The 27,541-nt window shown below is 37.3% G+C and overlaps 1 protein-coding gene across 1 annotated transcript; it reads left to right on the top strand.

Annotated features, from left to right (window-relative positions):
• The first annotated feature begins 12,516 nt into the window (after positions 1-12,516).
• On the top strand, positions 12,517-24,868 carry LOC142226070 (uncharacterized). The gene is made up of 6 exons (XM_075295936.1): positions 12,517-12,655; positions 12,724-12,815; positions 22,597-22,885; positions 22,964-23,174; positions 23,236-24,619; positions 24,679-24,868. The coding sequence occupies exons 1-6, from the start codon at positions 12,648-12,650 to the stop codon at positions 24,807-24,809; spliced, it is 2,115 nt and encodes a 704-aa protein (XP_075152051.1). The 5' UTR covers positions 12,517-12,647; the 3' UTR covers positions 24,810-24,868.
• The last annotated feature ends 2,673 nt before the right edge of the window (positions 24,869-27,541 follow it).

The following is a 27,541-nucleotide window of genomic DNA, read 5'->3' as shown; positions in this document are numbered from 1 at the left end:
TAGATTCGTAACATCATACCCATTTTTCCCAACTCTCTCATACATGTATGAACCTAAACTCATGAGCCTATTAGAAAAAAAGGGGAAGAATTTAGACATCTTGGGAAATCAGATAATCTTTGATTGGTCCATTCAAATTTTCTTTTCTTTGACAAAAGTTCTGTCAAAGGAAAGGTGATGCTCGAATATCCTTCAATAAAACGCCGATACCAGCCGGTCATACCTAAGAACCTACGAACCTGTTTTATAGACTTTGGGACAGGAATATCCTTTATCGCCTGTACCTTTTCATCGTCTATTTGTAGTGTTCCATTTCCCACAATATACCCTAAATATTTAACTTTTTTCAACACGAAACAACTTTTCCTTACGTTAATAGTCAATCCTGCTTTACGCAAGTGTAAAGCCACTTCTAACAAATGAGCCAAATGGTCTTCAAACTTTTCCGAAACAACCAATAAATCATCCAAATAGACAAAGACGTTCGTCTTCAGATTGTAGGGAATCACCATATCCATTAGTCTACAAAGAGATTGAGGGGCATTACATAGCCCAAATGGCATCCTTGTAAATTGATATAGTGGCTTATTCGGTACAGTAAAAGCAGTTTTCTGCTTTGAACTTTCGCTTAGCTTAATTTGCCAGAAGGCATCTTTTAAATCGATTTTCGATATGCAATGAACATGAGGAAGTCTTGCTAGTATGCCTTCAATATTGGGGATGGGGTATGCATCCTTTTCTGTGACCGAATTCAATTTACGGCTGTCTAGACACATACGCACTTTTCCTGGTTTGATCACTACCACCGTAGGAGAAGACCAAGGTGAGTGTGGCGCTTCTTCTATTACCCCTAAAGCAAGCATTCTATCAAGTTCTCCTGTGAGTTGTTTTTCTATGGCTGGTGATATTGGGTGGTATCTTTGTTTTATGGGCTTTGCGTTCCCTGTGTCTATATGATGTTCTATTAACTTAGTACATCCTAATCCCTCTACTTCTGAGTTTGGAAAGGCTGCAATAACAGATTCTAATTTGGTCTTTTCCTCCTCCGTCAATTCAATTTGGTCTGATTCCGCTATCGTAATACTTAATTCATTAACAGATGGATATGAAACTTTCACCCCAAAAGCCTTCCAAAAATCGTATCCGCAAATTATGTCCTGGCAGATTGAAGGCACAACTAGAAATTCAAAAGATTTTTTCTGACATTCATACTCAATATCAAGAATAATTGTACCTAGTACCTTCTGACTATGTCCGTCTGCCGTTTTAACATTGCCGAAACTTTTTCCAAATCCTTTTATATCCTTAATTTTATTTGATAATTTCCCACCTATGACACTTTTGTTGGCTCCGCTATCTAAAAGGCCAAAATGATAATCATTCGCTAATTTAATTTTAATGTAAGGTCTATTGTCTAGCAATTTGTTCGTTATTGGGGATATCGTATATTTCCTATAGCGTTTTAAAGTTTGGTAATATTTTTTTTATCCTATTGGTTGATCTTTGTTTCCTTCGTGACAGATTCCAATTATTTTGTCTAAACTGTTTTTCTAACCGCTTATGAAAAGGTTCAATAATGTGATTGTTGTCCAGGTTTATAAATTCAGTGTCTAATTCGGATGCCCGTTCAATTTTTTCCGGACATCCGTTTTCAAGTTTCCCTGGGCGCCTTTCGAACATCTCGGACATGAAGGCTTGTAATTATCTGGTAAGCCACACCCGTAACAAAATATTCGGCGGGGTGCCAAACAGTCTGTATACGAATGACCCTCCATGGTGCAATTCCAGCACTTTAGATTTCTGAGAACGCATATTTCGTCTACGTCGGCGGGATCAATAGCAAGATCTACTTCACTCGTCTCTGATATCTCTGCTATTCGGGCTCTAGCCAATTTTTGTTCTTTCGTACCAAACTCCGTCATAAATCGTTCGTGTTTACGAACTTTTTTTCGTAGATGAGATATGTTGTCAATGTTCAAGTGTAGTAATTCTAATCTAATTTCTGGTCGCAAGTTACGAATGACTGTTTCACACAAGTCCGCCTCAGACATAGTGTGTTTAAGCCTGTTAGACATCCCAGAAATAATTTCCAAGTAATCGTCGATACGCTCATTGAATTTTTGCTTCCGTTTGCGTATGTCGTCTAAAATATCAAAATCGTTGTAATCACTTTTATATTGATTCTTTAATGCCGTTGTAAGGCGCAACCAATCGAATTGCTCTGTCTGTCGGTGGAAACGCCAGAACCACTCGAGTGCTTTGCCTTCGAATAAAATATGGGCGTGTTTACAAAGTGTGTTGTAATCTCCTCCCAAATTATCCGAAGTAAGAATCTGCACTCTATATATGAATTCATCCACATCCATGTCATTTGCGTTCCCTGTGAACTTTATCCGCCAGTTGCGAATAATATTTAGTACTTTATCCATTCCTAATGATTCAACAACCGAATTGTTTAAAGGACCCGATTGTCTTTCCGGAAAAGGTACATTTGGTATATGTCCTGTTCGTTCTGAAATATCCAGTGATTGGAATAAGCTTCGCATTTCGCCCACCACGATGTCAGACAACTCCTCTCTTAAACAGTGTATAGACTCACTTACGATAGACCGGATTGTTGTTTCGTCCATAACGTCTCGCCGTGGTCGCTCGTTGGCTCTATTAGAACCTGCGCTATCTGATCTATCCGCGTTGTTATGACCTGCACTGAGCTGAGCATTCTGTAATCGTGCTTGCGATCTGGTGTTAATGGTCCTACGATTGATTCGTTGATTTCTACTATTACTATCTTCAAGATCAACGGTGAAGCTGCAATTCGTAGGGACATCTATACCCGATAAATCTTCTGTACTTCTAGTTAAAGGCATGTTTGATTATTTTTTTTTTTTTTTTTTGCTTTAAGTATATAATTAAATTAGTTATACTGTTTTAGTTTTATGTATAAATTAATGCAGAAGTTCGTTCGCTACACTTGAAGACTGCCGCGTATGCCATGTTAAATGTATTTCTTTTCCCATCCTTCTATTTAATCAAAAATTTTTGAAAAATATTATTAATTATAGACCTAATTTCTCTGTTGGTACCAGTAGACCATACTCGCCCACTGCCAATCCATACATAAAAAAACCAGTTTAACAACCAAAATTTTGAAACCGAATTTCGAAAGATAATTTGTAGACATTCAAATGTGAGTCGATGCTCGAGCTATGTCCCAAGACCAAATCTCAAACATAATTAAACTGTCTACGCTAAACAAAAAAAATCCTATCAAATCTTATTAGGCTGGTTTTGAGTCCCATATTTTATTCCAGATACTCAGATTCCAGCTCTAATAAAATTTGATATAAAATAATTAAGACTTATCCTTTGCTCCATTTTCATTTAATTGTGAGGAAGTATCAGAGGCAATAAGTAAAAGTTAATCTTCAGTCTATATATGCATTTTCCAACTGATACGACCCCACGTTGGGCGCCATTTAATTTATGTAACGACCACCATCTTAGACCCTATCCTTTCCAGACTTATGCTACCAGAATATCCGACTTTGCTCAGGGCTTGGGGGTGTTCTTGTCGGAAAGGATATGCCTTGGTCACTTACATTAACATTAAAATTATTGGTAGCTTTATGTTATATCTGAAGCAAAGGATACACCAGACTTTATACAGATGGAGGGAAACTCTTTTTGCCACCCAAACTTAAAAACTTTTGGGGACTGCCCTTAACCTTCATATAGAGGTTATTTCTTTTTTTGTTCCATTAACATTGCACACGCTTAGGTCTACAATTTCGCGAATATGAACTAATGAATCTAATTAAATTATCATGGCGATATAAAAATTTCGTTTAATTAAAGAAATATTTAGGTATAATTAAGAATGGACTATGGAATAAGGATACAGTTTTACGAATAATATTTAATTTGAAACAATAATAAGAGTGTATATATGCTTATGTGTGTGTTTTTTTTTTTGTAATTAACGCAAACAATAAATACTCACAGAAATATTCTTTGGATGCTGCATCGACAAGCGCTTGTTGACCAGGACTTATTAATTGTGAGAAAGAATGTTGAATTAAAAAAGATTAGGAAAGTTAATTAATAACAGATCTTAAATTAGTGAGTAAATAAAAAAAATTATTCGTGAAAGCCAAAACTTCGTCCATATGGATAAATTCTTTACAAAAATATCGGTTATTTTGAAGGTGTCATTCAACAAATTTGCGTTGTTTTGGTTTCTCAGTACCATAAAAAAGAATATGAGTTGCCTTTCCCAATGTCCTTCTGCTTCGAGTATACTATCTTATTTCTTTTCCGGCATTTACTTGATCTCAATTCTTTTTCGTTGCCATGGTAATCTTATTAGATGTAGAGAAAATTTTTATTTTTGTTTTTGTAGACACATCTTCAAATTTCGAAATTCGTTAGATTGTTGTTTAGTTCTTTTAATTGGTAAATTAATAAGTGGATGCTGTGAGTCCTGTGACCCACAGCCTAGGCTGACAAAATTTCTGTTCTGTTGTAAAAATAACGTATTATTTCTATTTTCAATCTTATTTTTCTAAAAAGCTCACTCACGTAGTGCGAAAATATCCAGTATCCCGTATTCTTGACTATTAAAATTTGCAGCGTCGATAGATCGGATTAGGTCTCACAAAAAAAATAATTAATTGAATTATCCTTTTGGAAACTCCTATAAAATGTTTTATTTTTTTAAAGCTTAATTTCAACAAATTCTGATGTCAAATGAAAATTTTCAAGTTTCTTTTTTTTGTTTTACTAACACGTAGAAAATCAATTGCTACTATGTTCGGAGGCAATTTAAATGATAAAAAAAAACTATAACTACACTCATAGTGAGGAACTTCACAAAGTTTTGAAAGGATTGAATACTTCTTAGTACGAATGAACTAAAATATTTTTCTATGCCAAGTGCTATCCGTATGTATGATAAGCTTTCTATAATAAAGGAAGTCAGAATTATAATTTTATAAGAAATTTTACTAAATTTGAGGAAACTAGGTTTTGGTTCAGTTTTTATTTATTTTTGTTATCAGTGAAATCTTCTTGTTCAGTAATAAATTCTTATACCCAGCGAAGAAAACAGTATTAGTAAAATTCCATGCCTTATTCTAGTTAATGAAATATTCCTTACTGTTTTCAGTTTACGATTTTTTTACTGAAACAAGCAAATTTTATTATTTAACACAAAAATTTAATTTAATAGAAATAAAATGGCTAAACTAAATTGATGAACATTTTTTCCTTTATTTTCGAAGGCACTTTTTTCTAGGTGTAGCAAAACAATAAAAGTCTATAAACGTGCGTGATGGTGTATAAAGGAAAAATGAAACAAGAAAACACCAAGAGAATAACAATCCCTTTATTCGTCTTTATTTTGGAATCTTCAATTATCAGGTAACTAACATTCAGTGACGCAAAGCTTTCGTGAAAAAATTGGTTTATGATTTTCTTATAATTGTAGGGAAGTAAAAGAGGTTATCACAAACCATATATGAATTCAATTCAGTTATTTTTTAGTCTATTGTATTATTTTTTATTATTGTATTTTATTATTCAACCGTCGAACTGAACGGACGTGTTTTCTAATAGCGGAGGATTTCATCGTAATAAGTACTTATTACGAATTTCACGTGTGGTGGAAATAATAAACCACCATGCAGCAAAATTCAAAGTCATCCACTGGGTTGCTAACTTCAGGGCCCAGTGGACGGGTAACGACTGAAGTTATAAATTTGGGCAGCGACCAAGAGTCAGGCCCAATTAGTCGACCTGTAGACGGGTCGACTGGCGGTGACACTTTGGCAAGTCGAACCTTTTCTAAGGTGACGACATCAAAAGGAGGCAATCCCTCTCGAAAGAGATTCAAGGAACGAAGAAATGCTTTGTTTATCCTAAAGAAATTAGGATCAGTCGACCCAAGCACGTTGTCGGCTAAGCAAAGCGATTCCTTAAAATGGGCTCAGGGAATTCTTGAAGCTGGAAAAAGGAAACGATCACCGGATGAGCTACCATCCTCTAAACGGGATCAAAGATCGTTTGCCTCAGTTGCAAAAGACAGCCTTGTGATGGCTATTATTAATAAAGGAGCATTGGACGGTATGATTCCAAGGCAAAAATGGGGGGAAATTGAGAACGCGATGTCTGGTGTCTACTCAGAGGTGCGAAAAAAGTTTCCCGGACCAAGTCCTCGACGGCAAGATGCTGGATGGTATCAAGGACGATATAAGTTAATAGCTTTTGCAGACCAGAGGTCTATGGATTGCTTTAAAGCTGCATTGATGCTAATTGGTGAAGTTTGGGAAGGAGCCGCTTTGGAGTTAGTCGATAAAAAAGACATACCGGCTAAACCTAGAGCACATGCATGGATACCGGCAAACCCTCCTGATCCTGAGTCAATACTAGAGAGACTAAAAGAATGTAACCCAGATCTTCCAACCGCCGATTGGAAGGTTGGTCGTTTGGATGAGGTGGATGGACCAAGACGACATGCGGTGTTTATATTAAACATAGAGTCGCTGCCACATCTAGCCCAGACCCAAGGACGCGTAAGTTATGGCTTTCATGATATCCATATGAAGGTATACAAAAGCGATCAGTCAAAGGATACCGAAACGGACAAGCCTCCGGTAGAGTCAGCAGTGAAAAAATCTCCTAGCGAAGCCGAAGGAGACATAAAACCTGCAGACTATGGCGAAAATCATATGCGGGAAGTTTCTACAGGCTCAAGCCTCACCAAAGCTGAACCGCGGATTGTTGCGAGAGTCACCGAGATCTGTGAAGAGGAAGCCCTTGATGACTCAATTGAAGCGGCTGATGTGACGGTGGTTGAAAATTTGGATGCTTCTACGGTTCCTCCAGATAAATCTTCACCATTGTAAGGCCGCTTGTGCTGCCTTAAAAGTTCTCCTGATGAAAGGAGACATAGATATAGTTCTTATTCAAGAACCATACATATATAAGAACAAGATCTGTGATTTAAGCACTCCGGGTTTCAAACTTTTGCATAATACCGGTAACGATATAAATCGGGCATGTATAATTGCTAAAAACGAACTAAACTTGTTTCTGCTTCCTTCATTGAGCAATGCAGACACTGTCGTAGCCAGTCTAGAGATATCCACATGCAAATATTGGGTATCTTCGGTCTACATGGGACATGATAGGGATATGCCACCCTGTGCCGTTAGGACCTTAGTTGAGGAGTCACTAAAAACAAAGACAAAACTCATTATGGGATGCGATGCAAATGCACATCATAGTATTTGGGGAAGTAGTGATACTAATGCAAGGGGAGAGTCGCTAATAGAGTTTATTTTGCGTACTAACCTGGTAGTTTGCAATAAGGGAGATGCACCAACCTTCGTCACCAGGAACAGACAAGAGGTTTTGGACGTAACGTTGACCTCTCCGGAACTGAATGATAAGATATCTGAGTGGCAAGTTTTGAGGGAACATAGCTTCTCAGATCATCGCTACATCAGTTTCAGATTGGCTGTTCGTACTTCAAAGACCATATTTCCGCCAAATGTTAGGAAAGCTGATTGGAATAGGTATAGAGAATCGTTCAATTTGATGATACCGGAAGTGCCGGAGACAAATATGAGCACTGTGCAAGATATCGAACACGCAGTGGAGCGGATTACTAAGGCCTTCAACATTTCACTGAAAGCTGCATGCCCTAGAGGAAAGCCAAGGGGAAAAAATCGGCCGCCATGGTGGACTACGGAGTTAAGTAATATGAGGAAATCCTGCAGGAAGCTCTTTAACAAAGCAAAGTCCACAAGAGCTCCGGAGGATTGGGACACTTACAAGATGAATCTGAGAGAATATAAACGAGAACTGAGAAGGTCTCAACAAAACTCTTGGGATGATTACTGTAGCAGTATTGAGAATACGTCAGAGGCTTCCAGACTACGGAAGGTACTAGCATCCACTAACACCGCTCCAGGTTTCATTAAAACATCGGAGGGAAATTGGACAACGTCCAGTGAGGAGACGTTGGAAGTACTTTTGGACACACACTTCCCTGGAAATCAGACGGTTGAACCATGTTCCGGCGGTGTAACAGAGGCTCAGCGATCATTTCCTATCGAGGAAATTGTGTCGGAATCTAGAATAAAATGGGCTTTAAATAGCTTTGGACCATTCAAATCCCCCGGACCTGATGGAATTACTCCGGCGGAGTTACAGGCAGTGGCTGAAAGAATTATCCCCTGGTTGACGGTGATATATAAACAATGTGTAAACTTAGCATATATTCCAGAAAAGTGGAGGGAAACAAAAGTCGTCTTCATACCTAAAGCAGGAAAAGCCTCTCACTCGAGTGCGAAGGATTTCCGACCAATCAGCTTATCCTCATTCCTACTTAAGACCCTGGAGAGGATGATAGACATGTATCTTAGAACTAGCGTGGATTCAGGTTTGCTCTCGAAACGACAGCATGCATACTCGAAGGGCAGGTCTACTGAGACCGCATTGCATGAACTGGTCAGCTTTATTGAAAGCTCACTATATGTCAAAGAATACACAATCGTGGCGTTTCTAGACATCGAAGGGGCGTTCAATAATGTCCATCCGAGCTCGATATTAAATGGACTGAAAACTCTGAATGTTGATCCAGGTATACTTAGGCTGTTAGACGAACTTCTAATGAAGAGACGTATTTCAGCCACACTAGGGTAAGCAAACATACAAAGGTATGTGAACAGAGGCACTCCCCAAGGAGGAGTTCTATCACCTCTTCTTTGGAATGTTGCTATAAACAACCTTTTGGTTTCTCTAGAAAAAGAAAGGATAAAAGTAGTGGCATACGCAGATGATGTGGCGCTAGCAGTCAGGGGAAAATTCCCATCCACAATCAGAGATATTATACAGAGAGCTCTCCGGATGACTGAGAAATGGGCGAAAGATAATGGTCTTGGTGTAAATCCAGCAAAGACAGAAATAGTCATGTATTGCAAAGATCGCAAAACTCCCACGGTTAGGCCCATTTCCTTAGGGGGTACTGAAATTCCCTTTGGTGAGTGTGCAAAATACCTTGGCGTTATTTTGGACAGGAAGCTGAATTTTAGGCTTAATATTGAAGAGAGGGCGAGAAAAGCCACGGTAGCTTTGTACTCGTGCAAAAATGCAATAGGGAAAAAGTGGGGACTAAGACCAAAAATTGTGCATTGGCTATACACGGCAGTGGTTAGACCTATAATGCTATACGGTGTTGTAGTCTGGTGGCCGGCACTTCAGAAACCGACTTGTTTAGATAAAGTTCAGCGTATGGCGAGCTTATGTATCTCAGGCGCATTTAGTAAGACAGGAACAGACTCCCTTAATGTCATGCTACATCTATTGCCTTTAGACATTTTGGCCAAACAGTCAGCTGCAACAACGGCTGTGCGGTTGCGCGAGCTATCGCTATGGTCGGAAAAAATGTACGGTCATAGTTCGGTCCTCAAAGTAATGCCAGATGTGCCTAACGTAGTGGATTACACCCTGGCAAAACCACTTTTCGACAAAAAGTTTGAAACTCTAATTCCCAACAGTGAGGCGTGGTGTACACAGACCCCGGGGAATAAAAGATATATAGATTTCTATACTGATGGCTCCAAATTGAATGGACAAGTGGGGTTCGGAGTATATTCTAAAGATCTGGAAATTCGAATAGCGAAAAGATTACCTAATCACTGTAGTGTTTTTCAGGCTGAATTATTGGCAATAAGAGAGGTGGTGAATTGGCTGAGAAGTAATGTTCCAACAAATATTGGCATTAATATATACTCAGACAGTCAACCTGCAATAAAATCCTTGGACTCTGTGTTCCTTAACTCAAAAACGGCCATAGACTGCCGCAAATCTCTCAACGAGATGGCTGAGCAGTACAATATTCACCTAATATGGGTGCCTGGTCATAGGAACATACCGGGGAACTGTGAAGCAGATGTGTTAGCAAGGCTAGGAACTACCTTACATATTCCAGGGGAACTAGAATCTGTTGGTATGCCTCTGGCCACCTGCAAGCTCTTACTGCGTGAGAAGGCTGTCATGATGGCCAATATTCGATGGGAAAATTGCAAGGGTTGTAACGACACCAAGCAAATATGGCCCCATTTAAACTTAAACCGCACACTAGATATGCTAGTGTTCTCAAGGCGTCAGATGGCACTCCTAATATCTTAAAAATTAGTTCATTTAAAGAAGGGGCCACTTATTTCTGGATGTATGAAATTATAAAAGTTCGTTTGGTTTTATATCAACACGACCTGCAACACGCGAACACGGTCCTATACTACCAAATTTTTAGCCGTAACGTGATGTGTTGTAGTGTTATAAAAAAAATGTAATCAAAATATTTCCAACTAAAAAGTTGATTGAAGTTTAAAACGTAATCAATTAAAAATTAATTGAAGCGATTATCTGTTTAATCAAATTTAAAAATAAAAACAATTTTCAAAATCAGAAAAAATTTAATCTAAATATTTCAAATTAAAAAGTTGATTGAAGTTTAAAACGTAATAAATTAAAAATTAATTGAAGCGGTTATCTTTTTAATCAAATTAAAAAATAAAAACAATTTTAAAAATGATTGAAAAATTTTAAATTTTTGATTAAAATATTCAGTATCACAATATAAATTTTAATTAAAACAAAAAAGCAAAAAAATTGAAAATTTGTTCGGAAATACTTTGTTTCATACTATTCACTGGTTTGGACTCAATCTCAATTTTGACTCAAAAATTTGGACTCGGAAAATTCATAAGAAAGTATAAACCAATGTAAAATTATAAAAAAATTATTTCATCTAAAGGTAAATACTATTTACAGTCTTCAAGCTGAAAACCAGCTTGTTTTCACGGTTTCTTTTTTGAATCAATTAATTTGGAAATATTAAATGTTTCTCAAACAATGTCTTGGATCTTTTTCATTTAAAGGTGAAATTATGGATAATTTCACCTTTAAATGAAATAAACTTTTAATAAACTTTTACTAACCACACTATGTAATTAAAATACAGTATACTCGCGGTAACGTGAACACGCTTTTGCTTACACTAACTTCTCCGTAACATGAACAATTTTTTTCATAAAGTCTTAGGCAACACTGAAATTCATGAAATTCGATGTTAAAGGCAGATTCACAATGCCAAATACAATTTCAAATACACCCTTGGATTTTTTTTGTGATCTCGTCTTTCTTTTTTTGTGAGTTTAAATTATTAATTTTTTTTTATAATTTAAGGTTTTAATATTACTAATAACAAAAATAAAATACTATCACGCCAAAACGTGTAAAACTCCTGACTATGCCTATTTTTGTTCTGAAATTCAAAGTTCGCTTACGTGAACATTTTCGCTAACGTGAACTCTCTTGATTTTAATCAGATCACGCTACCGCTAGTGATTTTTTTTATAATTATTCAGAAGATGACATTATTTTTGACAATTTAAAAGTTTGCCACTACGGTACGAGCTTTTAATTCAGCTGTTAAGTTTGCTGACCCAGCAAGAAAAGCGTCGCCAAAAAAGTAATGAAAATCTTCTTTTTGGATCCGGAAGTGGTGCAAAATTGACGCAGAAGCGATGAATTTAACATGGGCTTGTCATAGGACGGAAGTTCTCCATTTCAACAGCCATTGCACTGAATTTGCATCACTTCTTTAGGTGTGATCCGAATTCAATGTTTTGGATGTAAATTAGAAAATTCTGTAATATTTTGTCAAATAAATAAGTTTTATAATTTTTAATGGATTCTAACGCTTGTCGGAAATGTTTAACCTCAAATATTTTCAAAAATTCACAATTTTTTCAGATTGGATTTAGCATTTTTTTCGGCAAAATTTAAATGATTTGTAGCATTTTATGAATGTTTACTCTGTTTTTAACCTATTTGAAACAAAAAAAGTTAAAATTACCCATTAAAAGTATGAAGAAACAAGTTACAAAAAATTGTATTAAAAGAAATTCCTGGGTAGTTAAAATAGAGAACATCATTGGGAGTGCATCTTCTGGAATTGCTTTTAAAGTTGTGCCTTTGGAAAAACTTCCAATTTTTTTTTGCTGGGGAGTCAAACAACAGTAGTAAGTTTGCTGCTCTAGCTGGTAAAAAACTGTATTTTCCCCTATTATTACTAAATTTTTCTATTGAGTGTATGTGCATATGCACCATTTCATTTAGGTAGTCCTGAAACAAGTTTCGTTCAAAACTATTTGAGTTCATCGGGTAATACCTAGGAAAATGTAATCACATCTAATAATTTGTACCCCCTCGAGAATTTAATCGTATCGTAAATTTATTTATTTTTTTTTGACAATTTCTTCTTTAATTGTTATTACTCGAATGCATTCACTAATTCGTTCTCACCTCCAGAAAGTCTCACAGAACTGATAACGACTGAAATACAAAGAAATTTTCAAATGGAGCGTGATTAAAACTACGCTACGCTCCATGTATGCTTATACAAGCATGTTGTTGTCCATTTAAAGAGATATGGACAATCGTTGGGGCAGGCGCCTCAATTGAACAGTGATGTTTTGAATCAGTTCACGATAATTGTCGGAGAATAGCACACACGTAGTCGATTTACAATAATTATCTGCTTGCAAAACAACAAAAGAAATGATTTAAACAATACAATGGAAAAGTAATTTTCTTTTTTAATTTGTACACCAATTGATTGATCAACTCCCATTAAATTTTTATGTGTTTTAGAATTTGGAATGAATTGAAATATTTTCTCAAGACTCTGCTTTGCTTTTTGGCGGCCTGTCTCCTAGTGCCGGTACTAATAATTTTGTTTATATGTAAGTATGGATAAAAATCATGCTATTATCCTATTGAAGGGATTTCGGAAATTTGTGAAAACTTGGGTGGCCAGTACCACGAGGGTTGGCTTTTATATTCGAATTAGAGAACAAAAACAAATATTAATCATCGCAAATCGCTTTATTGCTTTTCAAAATATTCTCCATTAAGATATATACACTTTTGCATGCGCTTTTATCTCCAAAAAATACATGATTCTTCAGGTGTCGAAAAACGTTTATCTCTCATTTTATTTTTTACGCACGGGAATAAAAAGAAGTCATTCGGTGCCAAGTCAGGGCTATATGGTGGATGATCCATCAAATCGATCGGCCCAAAAAAATACAACCAACATCCGTCGTCGGAGGTTGATTTTCCTGATTTCTTTGAAGACAAATTGATGTGTACTACAGGTGTGCACGTGAGTAATAGTTTACTCACGCACACTCACGACTGAAAAATCATACTCACCCACGATATTTTTTGGTAGGACTCATACTCACGCACACTCACGAAAAGAAAATTTGTACTCACGCACGAAAACATCGAGACCCACGAATAATTTTATGATTTATTTACCTTACCGAAGTGTCTGAAAACATGAGCATTATTAAAATCGAATGTTATTAAACTCTTAACATCCCAGGTGTCACTAAAATTGTAATTGAATTTAACTCTTAAGCGTTTTATGTTGGTGAGCAGGAATATTTTCGTGAGTGTAATTCGTTACTCACGCACACTCACGAAGATATTATTTTCGTGACTCACGCACGACATTTTGGTTTGTCAATCACGCTCACGCACACTCACGCTGTTGTCATGAGCGTGACTCACGACTCACGCACGAATCACGAAATTTTCGTGAGTCACGACAATTTCGTGTCACGTGCACGCCTCCATTGTGTACCACTCAGAAATGATTGTCAGTCGACTGTTTTTTCTTTCCAGCTCATACGCTTAAGTCCACGATTCATTACCTTGCACTAGAGGTGTGCACGTGACACGAAATTGCCGTGACTCACGAAAATTTTCGTGATTCGTGCGTGAGTCGTGAGTCACGCTCATGACAACAGCGTGAGTGTGCGTGAGCGTGATTAACAAACCAAAATGTCGTGCGTGAGCGTGAGTCACGAAAATAATATCTTCGTGAGTGTGCGTGAGTAATGAATTACACTCACGACAATATTCCTGCTCACCACCATAAAATGCTTAAGAGTTAAAATCAATTACAATTCTAGTGACACCTGAGATGTTAAGAGTTTAATAACACTCTCGATTTAATAATGCTCATGTTTTCAGACACTTCGGTACGGTAAATTAATCATAAAATTATTCGTGAGTCACGATATTTTTCGTGATTCACGGTATTTTTCGTGAGTCACGGTATTTTTTGTCAGTCACGACGTTTTCGTGCGTGAGTGTGCGTGAATACAAATTTTCTTTTCGTGAGTGTGCGTGAGCGTGAGTCCTACCAAAAAATATCGTGCGTGAGTGTGCGTGAGTGTGATTTTTCTGTCGTGAGTGTGCGTGAGCGTGAGTAAACTATTACTCACGTGCACACCTCTACCTTGCACGATGTCCTAGACGCGTTTCGAAGCACAGCGAGCATTTCTTTGGACCAATCGACATGAGCCTTTTTTAAACCGTTGCACGTTGTGTGAGAAATTAATTTTAAAAAGAACTAAAAGGTACGGATTTATATGAGTATTCTCAAAGAAAATGTTGTGCTAAAATTTCAATGCTGCCTTTGCTCATTAAGTAATTTTTCGACTTACTTACAAAATATGTCCAAAAAATAAGTACGTATAGTTACTTTTTAACTTAAAAATTTTGAGTCGAATATATCAATGATGTGGGAGACATTCGCCGCTCTCCCAGAGATTTTGTTCTACGTCAATGGAGCAATGGTTGTCGAAAAGCAACTCAACTCAAAATAAATTACCTTCTAGCATTAGTATTCGCTGGTACGATTATCTTGATATTTCTTCCGCTGTTGGACCATTTTATAGCAAAATCTCCATAGCTTCATCAATCAAACACATTGGAAATTTGTTTAGAGGTTAAATTTTTATATTTATTATCTTCTATCGAACGGTCATAGTTGTCTTCATAGACAGGTTGCAATTCGAATTGCAATAGCTCTCCATTAGGGAATTCTCGGTTGTGCGAGGTATGTAATTCATATATGCCAGTCTCCTCCATGCCTGCAAAATAAGTCTTAAAAAAGTCTATTAGACGAATTTTCGACTCTTGTATAATTCATAAATGGTATTTATACTATTTCTTTTAATTAACACAACGCCAAAGCCTCCAATCTCGACAAAAATGTTGCCGTCAATTAATGAAAATATGTTTATTTAACTAGTTCAAAAAAGGCGATTTTTATAATATTGTTTGAGTTACACGTTTACGTAGCGGATGCATATAATGCATGTAGCTGATTAACTTTTATATTTTCAATTCGTCGGGTGCATTGCTTAAAAGTATCCTTACTTGAATACTCCGCTTCTTTAACTCGGAATCAATACCAAACTTGTTAAAGTAAAGACAAAATCTTTGAAACCGGGCATGATTTTTTTTTTTTCAGTGTTTCACAAAAATCAATTTTTTGGTCAAACTAATTCAATATACAGAGTCGTCTCTGCTTTAAATTTAATTACCAGATTGGTCGTACAATTAATAGCATAGAGTTGCGGATATCTTTAATTTGATTCTTTAATGTATAATTGACCGGAGTCGGGTAGGCAAATTAGTATTGTATCATTCCGCCGCTGCTGGTGACAACCGCCAATAAAAATCGGTCAGCTTCATTCTGTGATCCGTACATCTAAACTTGTATTCTCATATCACCATCAGACTTTGAAATTAAGTATTTTCAAAATCCGCATACCTAAAAGTACATGTGAGCTGATGGGCAATATGTTTAATACAATAAATTTTTACTAATTTGATCTTTGACCACTGGCTCTTAGTCATAACGTTTGTTTAGACTGATAAGACTGCATACAGCACTACATATTTACCTAGGATAGACGCTGCTATAACATATGAAGCGGTATAAAATTTACCACTATCAATAAAACGATTTGAATCACCTAAAAATCTCTTACTCTACACTTTAAGAAATTCTTTATTCAAAATATCTTTTCTTTTTTTGTCGGTTGATACTTTTTTACTATCAAAGCTGATATATAAGCTGACAACGTGGTGCAATGGTTAGCATTCCCGCCTTGCATACAAAGGGTCATGCACTGAAAAAAATATTATCATAAGGTCAAAGATTTTTTGTCCTTAAAATACGAATGCGAATTTTGCTAAGCATAGAAGACCCATTTCTCTGATATAAAGTTTTTTCCGTGTCCAACAGTCGATAGACTTTTCAATAACGTCGCTTTGTCCTTATAGTTAGGTGATTCGACTAAAAAATGGGTGCCTTTATATGAAAGAAAATTTTATTTGACTAAGGCCAACTTGACTGATAATTCTGAAATATTCTTCAAAATGAATGAAATTGTCTTTAAATTTGTGGACTTTTTTATCTTGACTACAAAGCAAAAAAACGTTTAAAAATAGATGTTTTTCAATATTTTAGTTTAAAGACGTTTTTACTGGAAACATATCACAAATATTTATAAATAAGGAAACCGAGAAAAATAATATTCGTTAATGAAGAAGAAAATATTTTGGAAAAAGATTTTGTAAAAATATTTTGTAAAAAGAACATAGAAAGTTTCAAACTGTCTGCCGGAAGTTTGGAATATTTGTTTGTTATTACGGGTCTCCTAATAAAAAAAGTTCGACAAACAATACACTCATAGAAAAAAGTCTGCTAAAAACAGCAGTCGATGTCTGCTGTTATATTTTTGTACTTCGGGGCCTAATGAACAATAATTTATAAAATTTTTAGGTTACAAAATTTTCCCCAAAGCATATTTAAGAACCAAAAGTAGTTTTTGGTATATTTTAGCTCTGTAATATACTTACAAGCTCCTAAATACGGCCAGCAAACATTTTGTTTGCTGTTATGCCTCAATTCGATAAATATACAGATTTTTAGTCAAATATTATAGATATTCATAAAATATTGTATTAATTATGTTAGGATAGCTCCTAAGTTGACATTTTTATTTGTTTTAGCCAAAATAAAACATGTTTTTGTGTAATCGAGCAGGAAATGTTTGCTATTTCAGCAAACAGTGACTACTGTCCCTTTTTCAGCAGACGTTCTGATGTTTTAGCAGACTTTTCTGCTGTCCCTACTAACAAATTTCTTTGGGTGTAGTTTTGAGGATTTAGTTTGACAGAACCATCCCAGCCAAAACCATTCTGACAGAAGTCAAAGTCAATCAGTAGCGAATTTGATATAGACAAATAGACTTTATCACACAATTTTTTAATTATTAAAAAAATATTTTAAAATTTATGGTGAAAAATTGTTTACCAACAGCATTTGGACCAATCCAGAATAATGACTTATTATAATTTCGATTGCCAATTCCGCTTCAAGCATATATATTTTCAAGATTGGCCCAAACAAAATATTATTTGTATTGTTCAAACATATTATGTTTCGCCTTAGGCATACACTGGTAGAAAAAACTTTTAATGAAATTTTCTTTGTTTCTTTTTACGTACAGCATACTCTCACGGTCTCTCTTTCTAAACACATATATGTTTATAGGCCATTTCTAAATTTATATATGTTTGCATCCACACATATTATATTTAATATGTGTGGATGCTCTAACATATTAACTTATATATCGCAAACATGTTATGCTAGTTTATGAAAATTGTATGCTTGCACTTAAAATTAATTAATAAAATTAATGTGCTAAAAATTTGAGTTCAAACATATAATTTTTATACCCAAACATATGACAAACAGTATTTCGTCCGTGCACCTACATTTTATTTCCCACAAACTAAATTTGGCGCTTAATAACCCTGCAGAGGAGTACTTTCTCGTAGGACAAAAATAAACAAGGTTTCCATTTATTGAATTTTGAACTAAGTTACCTCCAATATTATTTGACAATAAGCTTTTGCTGGGTATTCTTTAAATAGAATTCCACGAGTGATAACGCAATATCCTAGGGAGATACACTTTTTTCGTTTTCTTGTGCAGACATAAAATTTAATACCAGATAATGTTGCAGGTAAGTACTTCCCACATAGGACATGGTCATGTAAAAGTAATCGAAGTTTTCATTAAATAATAAGTATTTGCCATTTTTTTGAAATAGATTACCAAGAAGATTTCTTGGTAATGAGATTTTTTGCTGGAATAGATTGAACGCATACTGGACCAAATCACGAAAAGTTAAATTCGTTTTACTTTTGCCCACGTGATGTTCTGAAAAACGCCATATATACACCCAAAGAAATTTGTTAGTAGGAACAGCAGAAAAGTCTGCTAAAACAGCAGAAAGTCTGCTGAAAAAGGGACAGCAGTCACTGTTTGCTGAAATAGCAAACATTTCCTGCTATTTTTAAGCTCGATTACACTAAAACATGTTTTATTTTGGCTAAAACAAATAAAAATGTAAACTTAGGAGCTATCCTAATATCATTAAAACAATATTTTATGAACATCTATAGTATTAGACCAAAAATCTGAATATTTATCGAATTGAGACATAACAGCAAACAAAATGTTTGCTGATCGTATTTAGGAGCTTGTAAGTATATTACAGTGCAAAAATATACCAAAAACTACTTTTGGTTCTTAAATATGCTTTGGGGAAAAATTTATAACCTAAAAGTTTTATAAATTGTTGTTCATTAGGCCCTGAAGTACAAAAATATAACAGCAGACGTCGACTGCTGTTTTTAACAGACTTTTTTCTATGAGTGTACCCCACAAAACTCTCATCTCCAAATAATATTGGAGTTAACTTAGAAATCTTGTTTACTTTTACAAAGGAGACATAGATATAGTTCTTATTCAAGAACCATACATATATAAGAACAAGATCTGTGAATTAAGCACTCCGGGTTTCAAACTTTTGCATAATACCGGTAACGATATAAATCGAGCATGTATAATTGCTAAAAACGAACTAAACTTGTTTCTGCATCCTTCATTGAGCAATGCAGACACTGTCGTAGCCAGTCTAGAGATATCCACATGCAAATATTGGGTATCTTCGGTCTACATGGGACATGATAGGGAGATGCCACCCGGTGCCGTTAAGACCTTAGTTGAGGAGTCACTAAAAACAAAGACAAAACTCATTATGGGATGCGATGCAAATGCACATCATAGTATTTGGGGAAGTAGTGATACTAATGCAAGGGGAGAGTCGCTAATAGAGTTTATTTTGCGTACTAACCTGGTAGTTTGCAATAAGGGAGATGCACCAACCTTCGTCACCAGGAACAGACAAGAGGTTTTGGACGTAACGTTGACCTCTCCGGAACTGAATGATAAGATATCTGAGTGGCAAGTTTTAAGGGAACATAGCTTCTCAGATCATCGCTACATCAGTTTCAGATTGATGACGCCAAATGTTAGGAAAGCTGATTGGAATAGGTATAGGGAATCGTTCAATTTGATGATACCGGAAATGCCGGAGACAAATATGAGCACTGTGCAAGATATCGAACACGCAGTGGAGCGGATTACTAAGGCATTCAACATTTCACTGAAAGCTGCTTGCCCTAGAGGAAAGCCAAGGGGAAAATCGGCCGCCATGGTGGACTACGGAGTTAAGTAATATGAGGAAATCCTGCAGGAAGCTCTTTAACAAAGCAAAGTCCACAAGAGCTCCGGAGGATTGGCACACTTACAAGATGAATCTGAGAGAATATAAACGAGAACTGAGAAGGTCTCAACAAAACTCTTGGGATGATTACTGTAGCAGTATTGAGAATACGTCAGAGGCTTCCAGACTACGGAAGGTACTAGCATCCACTAACGCCGCTCCATGTTTCATTAAAACATCGGAAGGAAATTGGACAACGTCCAGTGAGGAGACGTTGGAGGTACTTTTGGACACACACTTCCCTGGAAATCAGACGGTTGAACCATGTTCCGGCGGTGTAACAGAGGCTCAGCGATCATTTCCTATCGAGGAAATTGTGTCGGAATCTAGAATAAAATGGGCTTTAAATAGCTTTGGACCATTCAAATCCCCCGGACCTGATGGAATTACTCCGGCGGAGTTACAGGCAGTGGCTGAAAGAATTATCCCCTGGTTGACGGTGATATATAAACAATGTGTAAACTTATCATATATTCCAGAAAAGTGGAGGGAAACAAAAGTCGTCTTCATACCTAAAGCAGGAAAAGCCTCTCACTCGAGTGCGAAGGATTTCCGACCAATCAGCTTATCCTCATTCCTACTTAAGACCCTGGAGAGGATGATAGACATGTATCTTAGAACTAGCGTGGATTCAAGTTTGCTCTCGAAACGACAGCATGCATACTCGAAGGGCAGGTCTACCGAGACCGCATTGCATGAACTGGCCAGCTTTATTGAAAGCTCCCTATCTGTCAAAGAATACACAATCGTGGCGTTTCTAGACATCGAAGGGGCGTTCAATAATGTCCATCCGAGCTCGATATTAAATGGACTGACAACTCTGAATGTTGATCCAGGTATACTTAGGCTGTTAGAGGAACTTCTAATAAAGAGACGTATTTCAGCCACACTAGGGCAAGCAAACATACAAAGGTATGTGAACAGAGGCACTCCCCAAGGAGGATTTTTTTCACCTCTTCTTTGTAATGTTGCTATAAACAAAAAAAGAAAGGATAAAAGTGGTGGCATACGCAGATGATGTGGCGCTAGCAGTCAGGGGAAAATTTCCATCCACAATCAGAGATATTATACAGAGAGCTCCCCGGATGACTGAGAAATGGGCGAAAGATAATGGTCTTGGTGTAAATCCAGCAAAGACAGAAATAGTCATGTACTGCAAAGATCGCAAAACTCCCACGGTTAGGCCCATTTCCTTAGGGGGTACTGAAATTCCCTTTGGTGAGTGTGCAAAATACCTTGGCGTTATTTTGGACAGGAAGCTGAATTTTACGCTTAATATTGAAGAGAGGGCTAGAAAAGCCACGGTAGCTTTGTACTCGTGCAAAAAGGCAATAGGGAAAAAGTGGGGACTAAGACCAAAAATTGTGGATTGGCTATACACGGCAGTGGTTAAACCTATAATGCTATATGGTGTTGTAGTCTGGTGGCCGGCACTTCAGAAACCGACTTGTTTAGATAAAGTTCAGCGTATGGCGAGTTTATGTATTTCAGGCGCATTTAGTAAGACAGGAACAGACTCCCTTAATGTCATGCTACATCTATTGCCTTTAGACATTTTGGCCAAACAGTCAGTTGCAACAACGGCTGTGCGGTTGCGCGAGCTATCGCTGTGGTCGGAAAAAATGTACGGCCATAGTTCGGTCCTCAAAGTAATGCCAGATGTGCCTAACGTAGTGGATTACACCCTGGCAAAACCACTTTTCGACAAAAAGTTTGAAACACTAATTCCCAACAGTGAGGCGTGGTGTACACAGACCCCGGGGAATAAAAGATATATAGATTTCTATACTGATGGCTCCAAATTGAATGGACAAGTGGGGTTCGGAGTATATTCTAAAGATCTGGAAATTCGAATAGCGAAAAGATTACCTAATCACTGTAGTGTTTTTCAGGCTGAAATATTGGCAATAAGAGAGGTGGTGAATTGGCTGAGAAATAATGTTCCAACAAATATTGGCATTAATGTATACTCAGACAGTCAACCTGCAATAAAATCCTTGGACTCTGTGTTCCTTAACTCAAAAACGGCCATAGACTGCCGCAAATCTCTCAACGAGATGGCTGAGCAGTACAATATTCACCTAATATGGGTGCCTGGCCATAGGAACATACCGGGGAACTGTGAAGCAAATGTGTTAGCAAGGCTAGGAACTACCTTACATATTCCAGGGGAACTAGAATCTGTTGGTATGCCTCTGGCCACCTGCAAGCTCTTACTGCGTGAGAAGGCTGTTATGATGGCCAATATTCGATGGGAAAATTGCAAGGGTTGTAACGACACCAAGCAAATATTGCCCCATTTAAACTTAAACCGCACACTAGATATGCTAGTGTTCTCAAGGCGTCAGATAGCACTCCTAATATCTGCTATAACGGGTCGCTGCCTGATAGGCGAATTTGCAAAAACTATAGGTGCGAAGTATAATGACTATTGTATAAGCTGTCATGACGTGGAGGAAAAGGAATCAATTAAACACCTCTTGTGTGAGTGTCCTGCTTTTTGTGTAAGGCGTAAGCGAATTTTAGGAGCATATAGCTTTAGATTACTGGCTGACCTGGAAAACGTTAACTTAAGCAGTTTGTTATTGTTTTTGGAGCAATCTGGTTGGTTCCACAAAAGTAAATAATAGAGAAGGTTCAGAGGTTAAGACTAGAAGTGCCCATATGTAATAGGTACTTTTAGTTAAATGTGGTATCACAATGGACTGAATAGTCTAAGTGAGCCTGAAATTTAATCGGGCTGCCACTTTAACCTAACCTAACCTAACCTACAAAGGAGTGCACTATGAGGAAACTACTTTTCTGTGGCATTGCCAAGAGCCAAAATGTAAGCATGGACTAGATAATCCGTTTTTCATCATCGATACTTACCCAATTTCACCAAATTTAGGATTAAGTCGAGTGCTCGCTCGGGCTCCATTCAGTGGTCAAGAACTTAACATTTTTAATAAAATCAGGTTCGATTTAAATTCCTCAACTTTAAATTCTTCTTTTCTATTTATTTCTTATCTAGGTGTTCATTACAGCAATACATTCGTTGACTATATTCTCTCTATTAAATATCCAGAATTGGAAATATCCAAAACGAAAAAGATTCGTTCCTTTATTGATACGCAGAGAAATGCAGGAATTTTCAATTTCCTTCTGCAGGTCAAGGGCAAATGTGATTTCGACGACATTAAAAGGCATTACGAAGAACATTTGACAGAAGTCCGTAACAAGGCTGGTTATTTGAAATTCCCAAGACTACGGCAGAAATTAATGAATTGCTGGGGCCATTACGGATGGGTAATAGACAAAAGGTATTGTTTCCCTCTTCTCTTGTTTCAAATATGAATCTATACACATCAAATCAAATAATCTCTAATAATGAATTATAGCTCATTTCACATAAACAATCACATTCTATTGAATAAATCCACATATCGAGGAAGCCCTGTGCATGATGGTAACATACAAGATTTTGTCAGTACATTGGTTGAAAAATATATACCATCCGATCTTCCACAATGGCAAGTAATTGTGATCCCAACTGCATCAGCTAAACCTTCTTCGAATGTAGAGGGAAGCGATACAGAGCGAGGAATGCAGGTAAGGACATTCATATGAATTTCCACATAAAGAAGCAGCACAGTGATTCTCATCTCCTTAGGAGGAACATTACTATATCCTATTGAAAATACATCATCTGATAATTGCCGAAGAGGAAAACCTACACATTAGTGAAATGCTAATGCTTCGAGATAACACCGATATTCCCATTATTGAAATCGGAGGTGGAGAAACACGAAATATAGCCAAGACTAAACGTCTATCGCATTTTATACGAAAGCCTGAGCACATAGAACGACTCTTGAAATATCTCCTGAGAGTGATCATCAATCAATGGAATAAATTTATATACGAATTTGAGTCTCTGGATGGGCCGGATGGTACGACTGGCGTACAGATCACGAATATAACCCAACTACTTTCAGTTCTACTAATCATAACCGTCAATGTGGTTATAGCTTATTGGAAGATAATGTCGGAAAGGAAGAAAAAGTCTTACCATCTCCAAAGATATAACTTCGAAACCGAGAGCAAACTCAGATTCATTAGCAGATTGCTCAAGAAAGAAGCCGAGGAAAGACATTTGTCCTGGGCTGCTTCCAAAACCGCTGTACTAAACTCCTTGCACCCCACGAATCTCACTAGAACATGTGCCACTTTTCTATGGAAGATAAATGTCAATAGTTTTGTAGCGCTTCCTTATCTCAGCTATTGTGAATTGATGGCTCTCAAGGAGTTAATTACCAAAGGGCAGACAACATTAGTGTCCACATATTTTGGACGACTTTCGGTCTTTATGCCATTGTTAATTTATGCCCAAATGGAATTTCTAAGGATTTGCTATGAGATCTTCAAAGCTCCTGTGAACATTTTCGAAGTACTCGTTGAATACCCCTCACGAGAAGTGAACAAATTGCAAAAAATGTCCTATTCGGGCCGGAAAATAGTTTCATTTTCTAAATCAATCGATGCCCTCGACTTGCGCAAGAGAATGGAATTTAGCGATGAATTGCGAGAGTCTGAGTTTGTTTTATCCTGTCTGTCTGGAGCCATTTACGATTATTTCCAGACACATGCAAAAGAATACCCTGTGCCAAAAATGGTCAACACCACTTGCCGAACCATCGTCAAAGGATATTTCACTGACAACTTTGATGACAAGTGGGCTTACATTGGAGGCGTTGTGTTCCTACAGTTGCCCCTAAAGACGCCAGATCGTGAACATGTCGGTCAAATTCACTCAATCTTAGAGGAGATTCGTCGCAAACAAATTATGATATTTTTGTCTTCATTAGGCCAAACCAAATTCGACATGTTAACTTCGATTTTTCCTCGAGTCTTTACAAAAATTTGTATCAACTACTTTTCATCGAATTTCCCAATAACAATAACCGAAATACACGGTGATAGTTCGAACTTTGAGACTACTTGGGGCCAACCAGTTGAGGACGTTCTACTCTTTCGTCCACCACAGTCAAAAACTTGTAAGTGTTCAGGCGTAATTTGGGATATGGAAATAAAAAATTGAATTTGATATTTTCAGGTCTGTCGCTAAATGTCCATCACTTTGGCGATAAATGCCGTCTGGCAGTTATGGCCGATACTCAGCTTGGGCCCGACCATATAAAAATTGTTCGATCCTTCGAAAATTACATGGAAGGTGTGAGAGCATGAGTATATTTATGTAACCTAGAGAATGTGTTTCATATGAATAAACTGTGATTATACCAATATTTTGTTGAGGCTGTCGTTTATAATTGGTTTTGTTTTCGTATTATTCACTATATATACATGTACATATTTCTCTGATGCATCGATATTTTACTTGATCACACTGACACAAATATTGACCTTATAGCAGAGCACACGGTTACAGCGGAAGAAGTACGCTTTATTTATTAGTAAATGTCAATAACTGGTTTTGCATTCTTCATTCCAAATTTTTCAAGAATGCTATCAATATAGTTTTCTTGATCAAGAGAAATTTTACCTTCTTCACGAGTGATTCTCATTCCAAGAATTTGTTTCGCGGCTCCAAGGTCTTTCATGTGAAATTTACGGTTAAAGTGACCTTTTATACTCTTGAGCCAATTATCATATATGTATATACTATAAGAAGTTTGTTGTCTTCGAGTTTGTAAAATACACATGGATCATATTTTGACTTTTGCAGTCCACTAGCCTCTAGTACCTTGTTTAATTCTTTGTTCCAAACTCTGCTTGACTGTTTTAGTATATACAATGCTTTATTTAGACGACATCCTTTGACGCATTATGATGATCCGTGTATAGCGGCGATAGGTTAGGTTAGGTTAAAGTGGCAGCCCGATTAAGATTCAGGCTCACTTAGACTATTCAGTCCATTGTGATACCACATTAACTAAAAATACCTATTACATATGGGCACTTCTAGTTTTAACCGTTGAACTTTCTCGATTATTTTCTTCTGTTGAACCAACCAGATTGTTCCAAAAACATTAGCAGACTGCTTAAGTTACGTTTTCCAGGTCCGCTAGTAATCTGAAGCTATATGCCCCTAAAATTTGCTTACGCCTTACACAAAATGCAGGACACTCACACAAGAGGTGTTTTATTGATTCCTTTTCCTCCGCATCATGACAGCTCATACAATAGTCATTATACTTCGCACCAATAGTCTCGAGAACACTAGCATATCTAGTGTGCGGTTTAAGTTTAAATGGGGCCATATTTGCTTGGTGTCGTTACAAACCTTACAATTCTCCCATCGAACATTTGCCATCATGACAGCCTTTTCACGCAGTAAGAGCTTGCAGGTAGCCAGAGGCGCACCAACAGATTCTAGTTCCCCTGGAATATGTAAGGTAGTTCCTAGCCTTGCTAGCTCATCTGCTTCGCAGTTCCCCGGTATGTTCCTGTGGCCAGGCACCCATATTAGGTGAATATTGTGCTGCTCAGACATCTCATTGAGAGATTTGCGGCAGTCGATGGCCGTTTTCGAGTTGAGGAACACAGAGTCCAAGGATTTTATTGCAGGTTGACTGTCTGAGTATATATTAATGCCAATATTGCTTGGAGCATTACTTCTCAGCCAATTCACCACTTCTCTTATTGCTAATATTTCAGCCTGAAAAACACTACAGTGATCAGGTAATTTTTCGCTATTCGAAGTTCCAGATCTTTAGAATATACTCCGAAACCCACTTGGCCATCCAATTTGGAGCCATCAGTGTAGAAATCTATATATATTTTATTCCCCGGGGTCCGTGTACACCACGCCTCACTGTTGGGAATTAGAGTCTCAAACTTATTGTCGAAAGTGTAATCCACTACGTTAGGCACATCTGGCATTATTTTGAGGACCGAACTGTGACCGTAACTTTTTTCCGACCACAGCGATAGCTCGCGCAACCGCACAGCCGTTGTTGCAGCTGACTGTTTGGCCAAAATGTCTAAAGGCAATAGATGCAGTATGACATTAAGGGAGTGTGTTCCTGTCTTGCTGAATGCACCTGAGATACACAAGCACGCCATACGCTGAACTTTGTCTAAACTTGTCGGTTGGTGAAGTGCCGGCCACCAGACTACCACACCATATAGCATTATAGGTCTAAGCACTGCCGTGTATAGCCAATGTACAATTTTTGGTTTTAGTCCCCACTTTTTCCCTATTGCCTTTTTGCACGAGTATAAAGCTACCGTTGCTTTCTTCGCCCTTTCTTCAATATTAAGCTTAAAGTTCAGCTTCCTGTCCAAAATAACGCCAAGGTATTTTGCACACTCCCTAAAGGGAATTTCAATACCCCATAAGGAAATGGGCCTAACCGTGGGAGTTTTGCGATCTTTGCAGCACATGACTATTTCTGTCTTTGCAGGATTTACCCCAAGACCATTATCTTTCACCCATTTCTCAGTCATCCGGAGGGCTCTCTGTATAATATTTCTAACTGTTGATGGGAATTTTCCCCTGACTTCTAGCGCCACATCATCTGCGTATGCCACCACTTGTATCCTTTCTTTTTCTAGGGAAACCAGAAGGTCGTTTATAGCAACATTCCAAAGAAGAGGTGATAGAACTCCTCCTTGAGGAGTGCCTCTGTTCACATAGCTTTGTATGTTTGCTTGTCCTAGTGTGGCTGAAATGCGTCTCTTCCTTAGAAGTTCGTCTAACAGCCTAAGTATACCTGGATCAACATTCAGAGTTGTCAGTCCATTTAATATCGAGCTCGGATGGACGTTATTGAACGCCCCTTCGATGTCTAGAAATGCCACGATTGTGTATTCTTTGACAGATAGTGAGCTTTCAATAAAGCTGACTAGTTCATGTAATGCGGTCTCAGTAGATCTGCCTTTCGAGTATGCATGTTGTCGTTTCGAGAGCAAACTTGAATCGACGCTAGTTCTAAGATAAATATCTATCATCCTCT

The sequence above is a fragment of the Haematobia irritans genome, chromosome 2, assembly GCF_050003625.1.
Source record: "Haematobia irritans isolate KBUSLIRL chromosome 2, ASM5000362v1, whole genome shotgun sequence".
NCBI classification, from domain to species: Eukaryota; Metazoa; Arthropoda; class Insecta; order Diptera; family Muscidae; genus Haematobia; species Haematobia irritans.
This window is presented reverse-complemented; position numbering and strand designations above follow the sequence as displayed.